The 16,462-nt window shown below is 42.5% G+C and overlaps 1 protein-coding gene across 1 annotated transcript; it reads right to left on the minus strand.

The window, feature by feature from the left end:
* Positions 1 to 8,951: 8,951 nt before the first annotated feature.
* LOC132870628 (zinc finger BED domain-containing protein 4-like) lies at positions 8,952 to 12,393 on the minus strand. Its single transcript, XM_060904365.1, has 2 exons — positions 12,311 to 12,393; positions 8,952 to 9,986 (listed from the first exon to the last, which is right to left on the minus strand). Exon 2 carries the CDS (start codon positions 9,967 to 9,969, stop codon positions 9,076 to 9,078), a length of 894 nt encoding a protein of 297 aa, XP_060760348.1. The 5' UTR covers positions 9,970 to 9,986; positions 12,311 to 12,393; the 3' UTR covers positions 8,952 to 9,075.
* Between the last annotated feature and the right edge of the window lie 4,069 nt (positions 12,394 to 16,462).

The following is a 16,462-nucleotide window of genomic DNA, read 5'->3' on the forward strand; positions in this document are numbered from 1 at the left end:
CCCAGACACGTTTCCCACTGCGCACCCGATGATCCACAGTAAAGCAAGCGGTCGCCCCAGACACTTGTCTCACTGTGCGCCTGATGAGCCACAGTAAAAGCAAGCGTTCGCCCCGGACACGTTTCCCACTGCGCGCCATATGATCTACAGTAAAGCAAGAGCCGCCCAAGACACGTTTCCCACTCCGCGCCTTACGATCCACAGAAAAGCAAGCAGCCGCCCCGGACACGTTTCCCACTGCGCTCCTTACAATCAACAGTAAAGCAAGCAGCTGCCCCAGACACGTTTCCCACCGCGCCCCCGATGATCCACAGTAAAGCAAGAGGCCGCCCCGGACACGTTTCCCACTCCGCGCCTTATGATTCACAGTAAAGCAACCAGCCGCCCCGGACACATTTCCCACTGCAGGCCTGATGATCCACAGTAAAAGCAAGCGGTCGCCCCGGACACGTTTCCAACTGCGCGCCTGATGATCCACAGTAAAAGCAAGCGGTCGCCCCGGACACGTTTCCAACTGCGCGCCTGATGATCCACAGTAAAGCAAGCGGTCGCCCCGGACACGTTTCCCACTGCGTGCTTGATGATCCACAGTAAAAGCAAGCGGTCGCCCCGGACACGTTTCCCACTGCGTGCCTTATGAGTCACAGTAAAGCAAGCGGTCGCCCCGGACACGTTTCCCACTCCGCGCCTTATGATTCACAGTAAAGCAACCAGCCGCCCCGGACACGTTTCCCACTGCGCACCTGATTATCCACAGTAAAGCAAGCGGTCGCCCTGGACACATTTCCCACTGCGCGCACGATGATCCACAGTAAAGCAAGAGGTCGCCCCGGACACATTTCCCACTGCACGCCTGATGAGCCATGGTAAAGCAAGTGGTCGCCCCGGACACATTTCCCACTGCGTGCCCGATGATCCATAGTAAAGCATGCGGCCGCCCCGGACAAGTTTCCCACTGCGTGCAAGATGATCCACAGTAAAGCAGGCGGTCGCCCCATACACTTGTCTCATTGCGCGCCCGATGAGCCGCAGTAAAGCAAGCGGTCGCCCCGGACACGTTTCCCACTGCGCGCCTGATGACCCGCAGTAAAGCAAGCGGTTGCCCCGGCCACGTTTCCAACTGTGTGCCTGATGATCCACAGCAAAGCAAGCAGCCACCCCGGACACTTTTCCCACTGTGCGCCTGATGATCAGAATGCGGCTCGGTGGAAGCAATCACAGATGCTATCTCGATGTTTATTGCAAAAGACATGGTCCCCCTACATACGGTGGAAAAGTCGGGATTTTTTTTTCCTATTTTTTCATTTTTATTGAAAAGGACACAATTTTATCATTTTTTTTCGCGCGGTCCAAATCCTGCGTTCTGATTGGCTGGCCGTTACGGACCTCTGGCAACTCGCTCGTTCACAACAACGCATATCGTCGCATTTTTTGTCAACATTTATCTTTTTTGTTTTAAGATTTAAGATTATCAAAACTCATAAATTTTTGCCAGCATCTCTCAGTAGAATAGCATTAATTTTACAGCATGGATAGCGATAATGACAGTGTTCACAGCGAAAGCGAATTTTACTACCCTGAGGAAGAAGAAATAAAAGAAAACATTTCAGGAGAAAGCTAAAAACCTGTAATTTGCTACCACCGAGCAAAAACATGGCTGAATCCTGAATGACTCCTATTTCTATAAATAGGGGACTACATAGGCGGTAGAATAGAATAGAATGCCTTTATTGTCACTATACACATCTACATTGAGATTAAATCATCTCCAATAACAGTGCAAACAGCGTGTAGAGGGGGAGAGAGAGAGAGGAAAAAAACAGCGTGTAGAGAGGGAGAGAGAGAGGAAAAAAAACAGCGTGTGGGGGGAGGGTGGGCGATACTCGGAATTTGGGTATCGATCCGATACCAAGTAAATACAGGGCTAGTATCGCCGTTACCGATACATTTTACTTGAAATGTTATGATCATTGAATAATTTTGTGATTTTGCTTTTTTATTTGATTATCATAAAACACAGGACAAAGATTTTAGACAAATAAAATTTTTTTATTAACTATGTACCGTAGGTGCAGTTGGTTTTAAGTGATCAGTCTCATTGAATCGTCCCATTAATTTTGGTCCTTAATAACAAATTACCAAGCAGCTAAATTATGGTATATTCCAAATTATTATGATCACTTACCGTATTACATAACTCGTATGCACCTTTAGAATTCTTTTGAGATTGGGCAACTTCAAGTATATTATTAGGCACAACAAATAAAGACACACAGTTTCAATGATAATGGAATTTATTATAACAAAGATAAAAAATGAATAACAGTTGAAATATATACAAATATGATATATACTTGATGAGCGCGCGCGCGCGTGTGTGTGTGTGTGTGAGTGTAGGGGGAGGTGACCACGTGTTTCTAAGTAGAACAAGAGTTAGCTTGAGTTGCTAGCTCAGATGTGTGTGTGTGTGTGTGTGTGTGTGTGTGTGTGTGTGTGTCCCCACGTAGTGGAGGCCTAGCTTGGTTGCTAGCTAAGACAAAGGAATGTTATCCAAGTAGAACAAAGGATTAGCTCTGTTGCTAACTAAGGTGTGTTTGTGGGTGTGAGGCCTTGTGACCACGTGGTGTAGGCCAGGGTCGGACTGGGAACAAATTTCGGCCCTGGCATTTTTCCTCTGGACCAGCCCACTATTGGCCCGACGAAACCACCCCCAAACACGCACTCACACACATCCACCCACCCGTCCACACCGAACCCCCAATGAACAAATACCAGACACCTAAACACCATGAAAACACACTTTCACTGTCATTTCAATTTCACCTTGAACATATTACAAAACAGAAGCACAAGCACACAAGCTTTTGTGTCTCCAAAATGTGTGTGTGTGGGATTAAAATTAACGTCGTCCTGTTGACGTGATAAATTCTCATCGGGAGAATTTGTGTGTGTGTGTGTGTGTGTGTGTGTGTGTGTTTACTTTACCTTACAGGAGACAGTCTCGGGGATGGCCATGCACGTTAGGTGTTTTTCAAAAAATAAAGACAGTTCGTTTTGGTTATAGGGCGGCTGAAATAGTCCATAGCAGGCTCAGCCTCAGACGTGATCCTCTCTGAAGGAACGTTAACACTGGAAGTGCTAGCATGAATTTGAGCATGATGATCAACTTCGGGTTCTGTAATCTTCTGTGCGTCCTTTCCCTCGACCTGCTCACTGGCCACGGAATCCTCCGAGTCCGACCCAACATACACATCACTTGGCTTTGAGCCTGTACTGACCTCTCCAGTAACGTTGTCCTCATTTTCGCCCATTGAACTTGTAGTAGGGACGTCGGGAACACTAGCAGCAACACTAGTAGTAGCACTACTGGCCACAGCAAACAAATTATCTATTTTAAAACACTTGGAAGCGTAAGCTTGAAGAGCTTTCTGCTTTTTGTCGCGAATCTTCTCCGCTCCCCCTTTTCTCTTTTTGCCACCTCTTTCCATTATTTATTCAGTGAATATATGCACAACACACATCCGTGTTCCCATGAACCTGCGCAACTCCTAACATCAAACGGTAGACGACAGCCATTAGATTCCTTCCCCATCATGCACCGCTACACATTTTTGCAAAATCTTCGAACAGAAATCCACCAAATACAAAAGGAACATCGTAGTTTGGCTTCAACAAAGTTTTTAGTTTAGTTTTTTGTAAGGATTTTACAGTTAAAAGAAGAAAAATAAACTTACACCACATGCCCACCATGACAAAGATGTGTATCAAAAGTAAGGGGTATATAAACTGCACGCTCCCCCCATAAATCATGATGTGCTTCGTCGAAAACGTAATAGCGGATTTTCTATTGCTAGTAGTCACTTGTAACTGCTATGTAGAGAACAGGGCCGGTGTTAACTTGTGAGGACCGGCCCAAAGCACGTCTGAGGTACAGCGGCCCACCGGGATAATGCCCAAAAATCACAGATTACCAGTCCGAGCCTGGTGTAGGCCTTGTGTAGCTAAGCTAAGCCAAAGAAAGCTAGCTTCGGTGTGTTTGTGAGGCCTGTGGGAGGAGGGCCGCCACGTGTTACCTTGAGACAATACACTTCGCCCTGAAGGCTAATGGGACAAAAGAATTAGGCTAATTTCACTAGCTTATAACAGTACTAAATCCACTGAAATCTTGATGCTGTCAAGATGTGTAATAAGGAAATTGAGGATGTTAGTAAGGAATAAAGAGAAGCATGCACAGCCTATCTATTAAACAATTGAGAGGACAAAATTAGAACAATTAATTCAACATGCTGCATGTCGACAGTGTAAACAATTAAACCATTCCTGAGTTTAAATTCACACTTCTTCAATAAAAGCTAATTCCTCAGACTAGTCTTGTTATGCCCAAAATTTGCCAGTCTTACTTAGTATCCTGCCTCTACGCAAGATTATGAAGAGATGTTCCGAGACTTTTGGAGTTTCACTGTTGTGGAGCACGTGAGTCGCTTCCGTGGAAAGCAGAGGATTTCTTGGTCCGACGCGTGGTCGTTCATGATGAAAAGTCTCTGATCAGAATAATGTGCACAGTTTAATTGAAAATTAGAAGGATCCGGTCGCTTCTAACATTAATTAACTGCTTGGGCTGCAGTCCGTACGTATGTATAATGAATAAAAAAAAACTGGTTGTAACTCAAGCGGAGTTTAAATCACGCGATCCGAGAATCTACCGTGGACAAAGGTGAAAGGAAAGCGCGAAACTCTGGTTCTTGAGGAAAAGACATCTGTTCTTGGGTTTGGTCGGCGGAGCGAGCGATCCTCCTTGTGTCCAGACGGCTGGTCCAGATAGAAAGAGAGGAAGCGTGTTCAGTTACTTATGCATTCATGGAGGATGTGACGTCATGGAGGACGCGACGTAGGTGATCCCGCCCAGCCGTGACATAGGTCAGTGCGGAAGTGATGGGAGTTGTAGTTTCTTAAAGGGACTGTTGTAGTTCTTAGACGGACTGTGTTACCTACAACTAACTACAACAATATAAAACAATGTAACAGTAGCTTAATAATAAAATAATTCCCTTATCACCTTCTGCTACACAAAATTGTTTAAGAAAAAAGTCACTCGTGCAAAATAACAAAAAAGCAACAATGTAACAAAAATATAAATATAATGTCAACACCACAAAAAAAAAAATACCTTCCATTGCACGCAAATATTTGTGAAAAATAAAGTCAGTAATAAAGTAACAAAGTCAGTCGTGCAAAATAAGTAAACAAAAGCAACAATGTAATAAATATAACAAACAACAACAACAAAAAAACTTCCATTGCACGCAAATATGTGTGAAAAATAAAGTCAGTAGTGCAAATCAGGTGTAAACTACAAGTGGCTCGTAATCTTTGGCTCTTTGCTCACAAAGCCCTCCAAGGAAGTATCCCTTGAGGTGCCCTTTTGGCTCTGTTCCCATGTTGATAACAGATTTAAGGGTTTTTGTTCAGGAACAGTAACATGTTTACACTCTTCCCTTTTATTGCACTTCTTCTCCGAGTTATTAACTGTCCCGCCTTAGAGAAAATCCTTTCTGCAGGTACGGACATGGGCGCCGCCGGGGGGGAAAGTTTAGAACAATTCTAGGGGCCCAGCACTGCCATGGGGCCCTTTAAAGGGATAGTTCGGGATTTTTGACATGAATCTGTATGGCATCCCCATCAATAGTGTCGTGCAAACACACTGACGTACCCTTGACAGCATCCTGAGAGTCCAGTTCTTGTCCAGTTTTGGTCCAGACGAAAGTAGTCCGGCAAGTTTGTTGGGGTCATGAAAGTAAAACGTTTTTCGTCTCAAAACAGTATGTGTTCAAAAGAGTGATATATTTGCATCACAAAACCGTTGCCAAATAAAAAGTCAGACCTCGAAATCGCTTGGCACTATTTTCTCTCCCTTCTTATCACTGCGCGCTGCCGGCTTCATCCAGCTGCGGCTCCAGCTTCAAGGATAAGCTGGAGCCGCATAAGTAGGAGTCCCGGTGGGTGGTTTGTATTCGATTCGTTTATATCCCGACCTTGTCAGCTGTCAGATTTATGTTCATGGACCCGGTAAGCTGGTAAATAATAGAATTTGGTAAAGAAAAAAATAAATAAATATTATTTACCAGCTTACCGGGTCCATGAACATAAATCTGACAGCTGACAAGGTCGGGATATAAACGAATCGAATACAAACCACCCACCGGGACTCCTACTTATGCGGCTCCAGCTTATCCTTGAAGCTGGAGCCGCAGCTGGATGAAGCCGGCAGCGCGCAGTGATAAGAAGGGAGAGAAAATAGTGCCAAGCGATTTCGAGGTCTGACTTTTTTTTGGCAACGGTTTTGTGATGCAAATATATCACTCTTTTGAACACATACTGTTTTGAGATGAAAAACGTTTTACTTTCGTGACCCCAACAAACTTGCCGGACTACTTTCGTCTGGACCAAAACTGGACAAGAACTGGACTCTCAGGATGCTGTCAGGGGTAAGTCAGTGTGTTTGCACGACACTATTGATGGGGATGCCATACAGATTCATGTCAAAAATCCCGAACTATCCCTTTAAGGGGCTGATAATATGCTTTTAATGATTTTAATAAGACTTTTGAAATAACAACAATGCAATATTCCATCTGGTAAAATGAGCTAATTGAACAAGGTTGTCTATTTCTTGAGTTCTTCAATAGCCTGGCAAGCCAGACTAAATGTGAATATTTAGTCTGGCCTCGATCCGTAGACATTTCTGAAGCGGGTAGGAGGAACAAACCGCTGTCTTTCAAACTGTCTCTGTGCATATAGGCCAACACTCTGACCAATCAGCGCAACAGTGACTGTGACGTAGTCAGAGCGACAGAAAGCAGTGGGGGAGACCTTGAAATAAATAATTTTTCAAAATGCATATTAATTAATAAACAGGTTCTAGATATTAAGAAGTTTGGAGATAATGACCACAAGTTTGGAGTCTGTACCACATACACATTTTTTTCCAAGTGTTTTTCAAGGGTTTGCTTAAACTGTTTTTGAGAGTTTTTATTTAGTGGTGTTTGGTGAAATAATTTCCCTTAAATTTAAAATTACGGGAAAATAAGAAAGAATCAAAAAGTAATGTTTCAAAACTGTTTATTAATTCTTTGTACTGCACAAACTAGCCCATCCTTTTGGCTACGAGCGGAGCCAGCTGGTAGATCAGACTTTTGCCATAGCCGGTCGGCAAAACAGCAAAAACGTCCTTCTTGAAAAGGAATGAGCGGAGAGCCTCTTCCTGCTCATGTTTCAACGAAAACTCCAAGTCTAATTCTTCTAAAACTGATTCCAAAGCAGAGTCAAACACGCGCTGTTTACTAGCCCGTAGCCATTTTCCCTGTTGCGCTTTCTCCAGCGTCGCGCAGCTTTGTCGTCACTCCTGCAAAAGCCTGCCCAAAGAATCCAAACAAAAACCTTGCGTTGTGATTGGCGGGCACGATTTGATGCCCGGGGTGTTTTTGTTTATATGGTGCGAGGCTAGACCCATTCGCTAAGCAAAAAATATTTTTGGCCGCTAGGCGGGTGGGTCTAGTTTACTAGGCTAGTTCTTCAACATAGTCATTTAACCCTCCCCCTTTTGCGAAATGGTACGGTCCAGTTCTGGTAGAAGCGCGATGCGTTAAATCTGTGTGCTGATCAGTGCAACGCTACTTGCTGCTGTGTCGCGGTGCAGCAGCCAGCCAGCCAGCAGTGGAGTGCGTACAGTCTATGATCACTAAATATGAAGAGTGGCTGTCAACAATGTAAAGAAAAGCAGCTGAAAGCTGAGAGGGACCGGAGAGGCAGGCAACTGGTCACTCAGTTTTTCCCAAAGAAAGGTAGCTATAGCTCACGTGTGTTCAAAATATTAGCGAATGGTAAATGAACAGTATGAACATGGTTGGATTAGCCTATCAAGAGAACACTTTTACAGTTTGTACAGTGACATTTTTTCCATTTTAATAACTGAACTGACTTGTATGATAAACAAGATGAAATATTACATTATGCTGGTGCTAATAACTAGTGCTAATAACCAGTTTCATAACTAATGGGGTGCCCTAAATATGCACAGATTCAGCCTCAGGGGGACCTCCGCCGTACCAAACCACTGAACCCCCCTTTGGAGAAGGAGGTAAGCAGCAATACAACCCATAAATGCTTTAGGATTGAAGTTTTTTATGAGCGACCGCCATATACACTTTGCTAGATTAAAGTGTTGCTAATAACGGACACCAGTCAAGTGTTTGACATGGTTACGTGATTTGTGATTGTACTAAATGCACCAGAATTAGTCACTGACCAGTTTTCATCTAGTCCCTGGTAGGTTAATACATAAAATGTAATAAAGTCACAAACTCAAGGTCCATGGGCTATCAAAAGTCAAATAATGACAATAGTGCAATTGTGACGAGGGTGGGCAAAGTTGGGGGGCCCAAAATTCTAATCTTTCATGGGGCCCAAAATTTCTGGCGGCGCCCCTGGGTACGGATGTTGCAATTACTCCCAGATGTTTTTTTTTTGCAATCTTGCTCAGAGAGGGAAATGTAGGTTCATTCATTTTCCACCAAAGAAGTGGGTCTCCATCCCGTGGAATTGGCTTCTCTTCCGTGTACCGGAGCATTTCAATAGTCGCATCAGTGCCAGCTGTGCGATGCTGCTGCAATTCCAGGATCGGAGTGTCAAACTCTGTCCATATCCCGCCTTTTGCTGCAGCTGGGGATGGAGAAGCTCCTGCAGGGTAGTGTGAGGTAGTTGCAGGAGTCATTGCTGAGGCAGTGCTGGTGGCAGAGCTTGTGCTAGGTTGAGGATCTGATTCTGAATAGACTGAGGACTGGCTCAGTGACTGCATTTCAGCAACAATTCCCCCCCCCCCCCCCCCCCACACACACACACTGTGTTAACATTTGCCATGTCCCTAAACCCAAAGTTTTTAAATCTTGTGTCCAGGTAGGTGCTGGTACTGAGACCATAGTGGGTTTCAATATTCCTGAAACGGTGCTGGCACTGTGCTGACAGCACAGCAGCTAGCTTGCTGCCTTGGGCCTCATGAGATGCAGCTGATCTAAGAAGTCATGTTACCAGGGGGATCACGTTTGAAACTGACACGTGTTTTTCAGATGATATCTCCCTCGTGACGTCTTCAAATGGTCTTAAGGCATCAAGGGAGAGACAAACCATGGACCAATCCTCTTCACTCAAGCACAGTGAGCTCTTGCCAAGAAGGCAAAGTACGGTGGTCACTGCTTCCTTTTGCTCATAAAGTCTCTCAAACATGTAAAATACAGAGTTCCAGCATGTTTCAACTGATTGGATCAGTTTGTGCTCTGGAAACTTCAATTGTTTCTGTATTTCTTTGAGCTTCACTGTTGCTTTTGTGCTGTGATGGAAAAAAGCTACAATAGCACTGCATCTGTGTTGGATGTCAAGAAGCTCAGGGAGGGTCTTAATGGAGCCTTTCACTACCAGATTAAGGGTGTGTGCAAAACATGGATAATGTGCCCAACCTGCTCTGTGTACAGCAGCAACCACATTGACAGCATTATCCGTGACCACAGCCTGAATTCTGGTGGTTATGCCCCATTCATCTGTGATTCTTTTTAATTCCGAGCAAATATTATCAGCACTGTGCTTTCCTGAGAAACTACTGGTTTCTAGCACATATGCTTGCATTTGCCAGTTTTCATCAATAATATGGCAAGTGACAGTTAAATAAGCCTCTGTGGCTCTTGATGTCCACATATCAGTGGTCAATACAGCACTGTCAGCAGCATCCAGACATTTTATTTTTGAGCGACACTCTTCATACATTGAAGGTATTTTCTCTCCCGTGAAAATTTTCCTACTTGGAATTCTGCAGCGGGGATCAAGCGTCTTGATTAAACTCTTAAAACCCTCCTGTTCAACCACAGAGAGGGGTTGTAGGTCCTTCACGATCATCTCGGCAATGCTCTTCATGATATTCATGGCTCTTTGTGAATTATCTAGGTGACATAACAAAATGATTAAGATAATTAATTCTGTAACTGTAATCTGCATGTAGCCTAAATAGGAGTACTATTTTTCCTTCAACAGTTAACACAAGGGTTTTTATATTCAGCCATATTCATATTTCAGTTTTGAGACATATCTTTATATAAGTGTATATTTTTTTAGTTTCAGTAAAACAACTAATTTTTTTTTCACCTGGCTGAATATATGATAATAGTTTAATTAGTCTGCTGAAATTGCACCTCTGATCTAATATTTTCACGCTATGAAAATATTACTTTATGCTGGAAATTACCTGGGTATTCCTGAGTTTTGGGTTGAAGACTCTCTTCCAGAGACCTCTGTCTCTGTGTCGGTGGTCTGGCCTAGGTTTGGGGAGGTCTGGCCTGGGTTTGGGGAGGTCTGGCCTGGGTTTGGGGAGGTCCCCCCTCCCCCTACTTTTTTTTTGCAGTTCAGTGTTCTCTCTGGGGTGAACTGCTTTAATATGTTTAAATAAATTGGCGGTGTTACCACAGTAGCGAATAACTTTTCTGCACATATCACATGTGGTATTGTCTTTGTCAACTGCAGTGAATAATGTCCACAGTGCTTCTCTTTCTCTCCACCATCACGGCCTGCTCTCAGTCAGTGCTCTGACTCTCCGCTCTCCGACAAAACAGGGAGGGGAGGGGCAAGGTGTGAGCGGCAGAGAGAGAGAGATGCGCTGTTTACACAGACAGATTTAGAGAGAAACTATGCTCGCATGAACTCTGAGTAAATGAGTAATTTACTGGACGTATTGAAGAGAAACTGTGATGAAAGTATTGATCTCATCACGCTAGTATCGATTCGATTCCGATACTCACCTTGGTATCTATACTCAGATCGATACGCCCACCCCTAATAGGCAGCAAAATGTAGTGTTTTTCCTGCCATGGAAGTGCACTTGTATACCGAGGAGGAAGCAATTTGCATTATAGCCGTGAATGAGGATTCAAAATGGCGGCTCGGCTCAGTTTTCCCTTTCGGGCGCTCTTGTTTGAATACTGACCTCGGCCCAGAGAGCCTCGCTCAGTACTTTCAAGACCTCGGTCACGGTATTTCACCATACGGACCGACCTTAAGCTGGTAAATAACACATACACACATTTTATATATATATATATATATATATATCTCATCTCATCTCATTATCTCTAGCCGCTTTATCCTTCTACAGGGTCGCAGGCAAGCTGGAGCCTATCCCAGCTGACTACGGGCGAAAGGCGGGGTACACCCTGGACAAGTCGCCAGGTCATCACAGGGCTGACACATAGACACAGACAACCATTCACACTCACATTCACACCTACGGTCAATTTAGAGTCACCAGTTAGCCTAACCTGCATGTCTTTGGACTGTGGGGGAAACCGGAGCACCCGGAGGAAACCCACGCGGACACAGGGAGAACATGCAAACTCCACACAGAAAGGCCCTCGCCGGCCCCGGGGCTCGAACCCAGGACCTTCTTGCTGTGAGGCGACAGCGCTAACCACTACACCACCGTGCCGCCCATATATATTTTTTATTATATATATATATAAAAATTTTGAGGGGGCATTTATTTATTTTTAAGTTTGAGGGTGCATTGTGTCAGTTTGAAACCAAGTTATGTTGGAGAAAGCTTTCTAAAAAAGTTACTGTATGTTCTCACTGTTTACAATGGCATGGTCTGCCATCTCATCTACAAGCTTGTTTTTTGGCTTCTGGTTGCACTTTAACCCCAAAGGAGAAATTTAAGGAAAAACAAAAAGGTAAAACTTGTTTTGAACCATTTCTTTGTCATCTGTAGTTTGATTTTTAGTAGGGGGGAAAAAAAAATAAAAAATCGATTAAAATCGAAAATCGGATTTTTTGTGAATCAGCCATATCGCCCAGCTCTAGTCGACAGGATATGAAAAAAAGGGAATGATAAACTTTGATGGCTCTTCAGAGTTTCCCAGAAATGCTGATGTGTCAGAATGTGAGTTGAACACTCCTACTGTATTGATACTGCAGTGGTGTGATTTGTGTCAACCCCGTCTCACCAGTCTGGTCCTGTGAAGCCTGTATTGGGATACGACTCGTATCGTGGCTTTAGTGTATCGTCTCATACCTACTCTTTACTCTTTAACTGCTTTATTAATTTATAAGAACATCATTTTACTGACAGTGAACAGAATCTGAATGTTTAAAGTGGTGACTGATAACTTTTCATTCTGAGGATAAATTTTTGTTCAGTTATTATTTTCATATCTACTCACTCCATATTTCAGATATGAACAGTTAATGACTAAAATATTAGAACATGTCAGCTTACCGCTTTTCTGAGGGTGGGGTCACATTATCTGTGTCCACATCACAGCTCTCCATTTTTGAATATTAGTGTATGGACACACAGCTCATGGACTCACTGCTGATTCCTGAAGACACTGATCTCTTCTGCTGGAATTAATTTCACTCCTAGAAAAGACAAAAACAAACATGCTGTTAAAACTAGGAAAAAAAACCTTCACATCTGAAGGTGACTCAAATCATTTATAATGAATAGAAAAGCGACTTCAAGTCTAATACTGTTTAGCAGCATTATTTTTTTTTTTTAGTTTAAATGACTAATTTCTGTCCAGTTCATTAAAAGTGATGAATAACTAGTGACATAAAATGGAGCAGTTTGCACTTTTTAGCGACAGTAGAAACTATTTTGTGTAGTGTGGGTTTGGTATTAATAGAAAAAAATCATGAAGAAACTTGTGGTTATTTTTGCGTTTTGAAACCATTTAATATGATTGTTTTTTCTTTTCCCCTCACACATGCTCCTTATATAAGACTTTTTTTGCCTTCAAAATTTTATTTAGAACATATAGTACAAACAAACAAGGCACTTCAAAGTCACATACAATTCCTTATTCTGGTTGAGCAAAATAAAAATAATCAAGTAAAATAAATAAAAATATAAAGGGCTTTCGCATATTAACTTAAAGGTATCAAGTAATGAAAACAATTTAAAGAAGATATGCACAGCCATGGCCTCACTTTCATTTATAAATGCCTTGAGACTTCAAGAATGGCACAGGAATAGTTTTAAGCGCTAATAATAAATCTAATATAGTAATTTTTATGATTAAAGTGATTTATATAGGTAGCGGTCTGAGTGAATGACCTTGACATCTGTGACATCACAGCAGGAAGTCTATCGGTCTTATCGCCATTTCTGCGATACTAAAACACAGCTGACTGAAACTCCGATCCTCCATTCTGAGCTAATTTATCGCCATGCCACGTAGATGTGTTACTGGCGGGTGCAGCAACATGACAGAAGGTGGATTTACGTTGCATTCATGGCCCAAGAATGTTCAAACTGCAAAGATTTGGACGCGTTTTGTGAGAAGTTCACGGGCACATTGGGCACCTATGAAGTGGTCTCTCCTCTGCTCTGCACATTTTACTGAAGACTCATAGGAGACCTCTGATCTGTTGAGGAGCATTGGCTATAAGCCCATATTGAAAGAGGATGCAGTCCCAACAATTAAAGGAAAAGAAAACTACAAGAAAAGGAAAGTATTTATTTTATTTTTAAAAGGAAAGTGAGTTCAGTTGCACCAGTCCTCCCGGAGTGAGCCGAGGGTTGTTGCTAAAACCTGGGATGGAACGGGACGGGACATATCGCTTGGGCAGTGACCTCCCCACGGTTGTTGCTAAAACCAGTGACATCCTGTTCCATCCCGGGTTTTAGTAATTGCCTGAGCCCAGCAGTAGATTAGACAGAACTTTACTGATCCCTTTGGGAGGGTTCCCTCAGGGAAATTAAGGTTCCAGCAGCATCATTACAGGATAAACAGAGAATAGAAAACAGAGAAACACTTCTAGATAAACTACATTTAGTATTTACATATACAAATATAAAAAAGAATAAGATATGGGGAAGAGAGGGAAAAAAAAGTCCAGCAGGAGAGGTATTGCACATTATATTGCACATTGTCCAGTATTGCTTATTGTCAGGCTAGGCTACTGCTCCTTCCCGTCCTCTGTCCTCCTGTTACCCCTCCTCCCCCCCAGAGAGGAGTTGTACAGTCTGATGGCGTAAGGGACAAAGGAGTTTTTGAGTCTGTTCGTCCTGCACTTGGGAAGGAGCATTCTGTCACTGAACAGGCTCCTCTGGTTGCTGATGACGGTGTGCAGAGGGTGACTGGCATCGTCCATGATGCTCAATAGTTTGTCCATAGTCCTCTTCTCTGCCACCGTCACCAGAGTGTCCAGCTTCATGCTGACCACAGAGCCGGCCCGCCTGATCAGTTTGTCCAGCCTGGATGTGTCCTTCTTGGATGTGCTGCCCCCCCAGCACACCACAGTTAAAACAGGACACTGGTGACCACGGAAATGGCGGAATACACAGTATGAAGAAAGGTGAAAGAGTGGAGCAGCCGTCTGATTTCTAAACTGGATATCGCTGCCATCTCGCCCTTACGGGGAAGAAGTGAATGAACGGAGAACTGAAAGTCAGATTGTTTCAAAAACAGTCGGCCTTCAAGAAGCGAGAACACAGACGGGTAAACTCCGACTCTCATTTGGATAAAAACACCACGTTGTTTACCTGCATTTAGATTAATCCATGTAACTTGTATTGTGTGTTTAAGTTAGCGGTATAAGATTATTTAATTTGCTTCAGAATGTGATTGTCTCAGTTTGTCTGATTATTTAATTCCCCTTTTATGTTTTATCAGTGAAAATGCATGCATGTCCATGTATGCTGCGTAAGTTATAGCACCCATCCTGTTTTATTGAGACTCAAACCACAATCAGTGAAGTCAAATCAGTCTGATGCTTAGTTTACACGTACCCGGGTATGTATAGAAACGGATAACCCCGCCTCTCCATTTTCAAAAATATCCATGATTACACCAGACCATTCTCCAAAATATCTGCATTTACACGGATCCGCATAGATACGTGGCTAAGCGCTATTATGAGCATGCCAAACATATAGGTGGCAGTATAAGGAGAAGTATAATGCCATATTAGCCTATCAGAATCATGAAAATACAAATGACATGATGGCGGCAGCGGCGTTGCTAAGCAGCAAGCCTTTGTCTTGGTGGGAGGAAAAGTGCCTGAAAAACTGCGATCCTCCTCGCAGTCCTTCTCCTCTGCTCCTCATAAAGCAGTTGTAGTCCTGTTTGCAAATGCAAACAAACCAAGTGTTTGCAAATATGTAAAAAGGACGACCACCCGTGTTGCATCCATGAGACCTTTTTTTTTAATTTAAGATTAGACAATACAACAAAACAGTAAGAACAAATGAAAGACAAAGTGACAGACATTCGAAGACATGACAAAGGCATAAATCAAAAAATAAGTAATATAGAAAAAAGGGGTGATAAGTGAATAAAATAGCAAAATAATGAATAGAAATAAGTTTAAAGAAAGAAAAGGAGATATAAAACAGGGCAAACTGAAATGACAGACAATTTCACTTAATGGAATTTGAATAAAATTGAATAGCTGATAAGCACTTTTTGTTGGATTCGATATGTGACTCAAAATATATTTTTAATTCAATTAAAAATAATGGGAATGAGGGGATTGCCTTGGACATTTTGACTTTATGTATATGGAATTTACCTAGTAATATAAGGAGTTTAATTATGATAAATTTATTATTGTACGAGAAAGTGCCAAAAATAATGATTTTCTCATCAAAGTGATACTTGACTGTAGTTTTAGCGAAAAGAAAATTTAAAAGGTGATACAAAATGGGCATTTATAAAATAAATGGATGATAGTTTCTCTATCTTTTTACAAAAGGTACAGCTGTCATCAATATCGGAAAATCTGGAGATGCATGCATTAGTGGAATAGATGTTATGTAATAGTTTAAGATGTAATTCTCTGATTTTGTTAGAAATTGAAAATTTAAATGGGACAAGCCAAGCTCTACTCCAGTTTATATCTTTGAAGAGGGAGTTCCAATAAGTCTTTCCATGAGGAGTTATTTTCCTTTTGCTATAAAGGCATTTTCTAATATGTTTATTTGTACATTTATAACTAATAAACTGGATTCCATCTGCTGAAGGTTAATAACCTCGTTACTACAGCCTTTCATTAGCTCTTTCAAACCGCTGGGAATAGAACTAACTATAAATCTATATTCCTAGTTGCATCCATGAGACCATCAAACCAAAATATTGAGCGCCTGACGCAAATATTGTTCTGTGACGTCGGGAAAACCTAAAACTCCGTTTTCCACTAATTACACGCAGGCATGAAAACGGAGTTTTCAGAAATCTCCACTTTGCCCGGAGTTTTCAAATATATCCGTTTTCAGTGACTGAAACCTCTGTTTACGTGTAAATGACAGGTGCAACCGCATAAATAAATATGCGTCTTCATAGACATCCGGCTACGTGTAAACGGAGCATGTATAACACACCCATCCACCCTCAGCACATCAACACACACACCGCGGAGACGCCCA

The sequence above is a fragment of the Neoarius graeffei genome, chromosome 22 (genome assembly GCF_027579695.1).
Source record: "Neoarius graeffei isolate fNeoGra1 chromosome 22, fNeoGra1.pri, whole genome shotgun sequence".
Classification (NCBI taxonomy): domain Eukaryota; kingdom Metazoa; phylum Chordata; class Actinopteri; order Siluriformes; family Ariidae; genus Neoarius; species Neoarius graeffei.

Bases quoted from the DNA above. Each gene is read 5' to 3' on its own strand.
- LOC132870628 (XM_060904365.1), bottom strand. From the start codon at position 9,969: ATGAATATCATGAAGAGCATTGCCGAGATGATCGTGAAGGACCTACAA.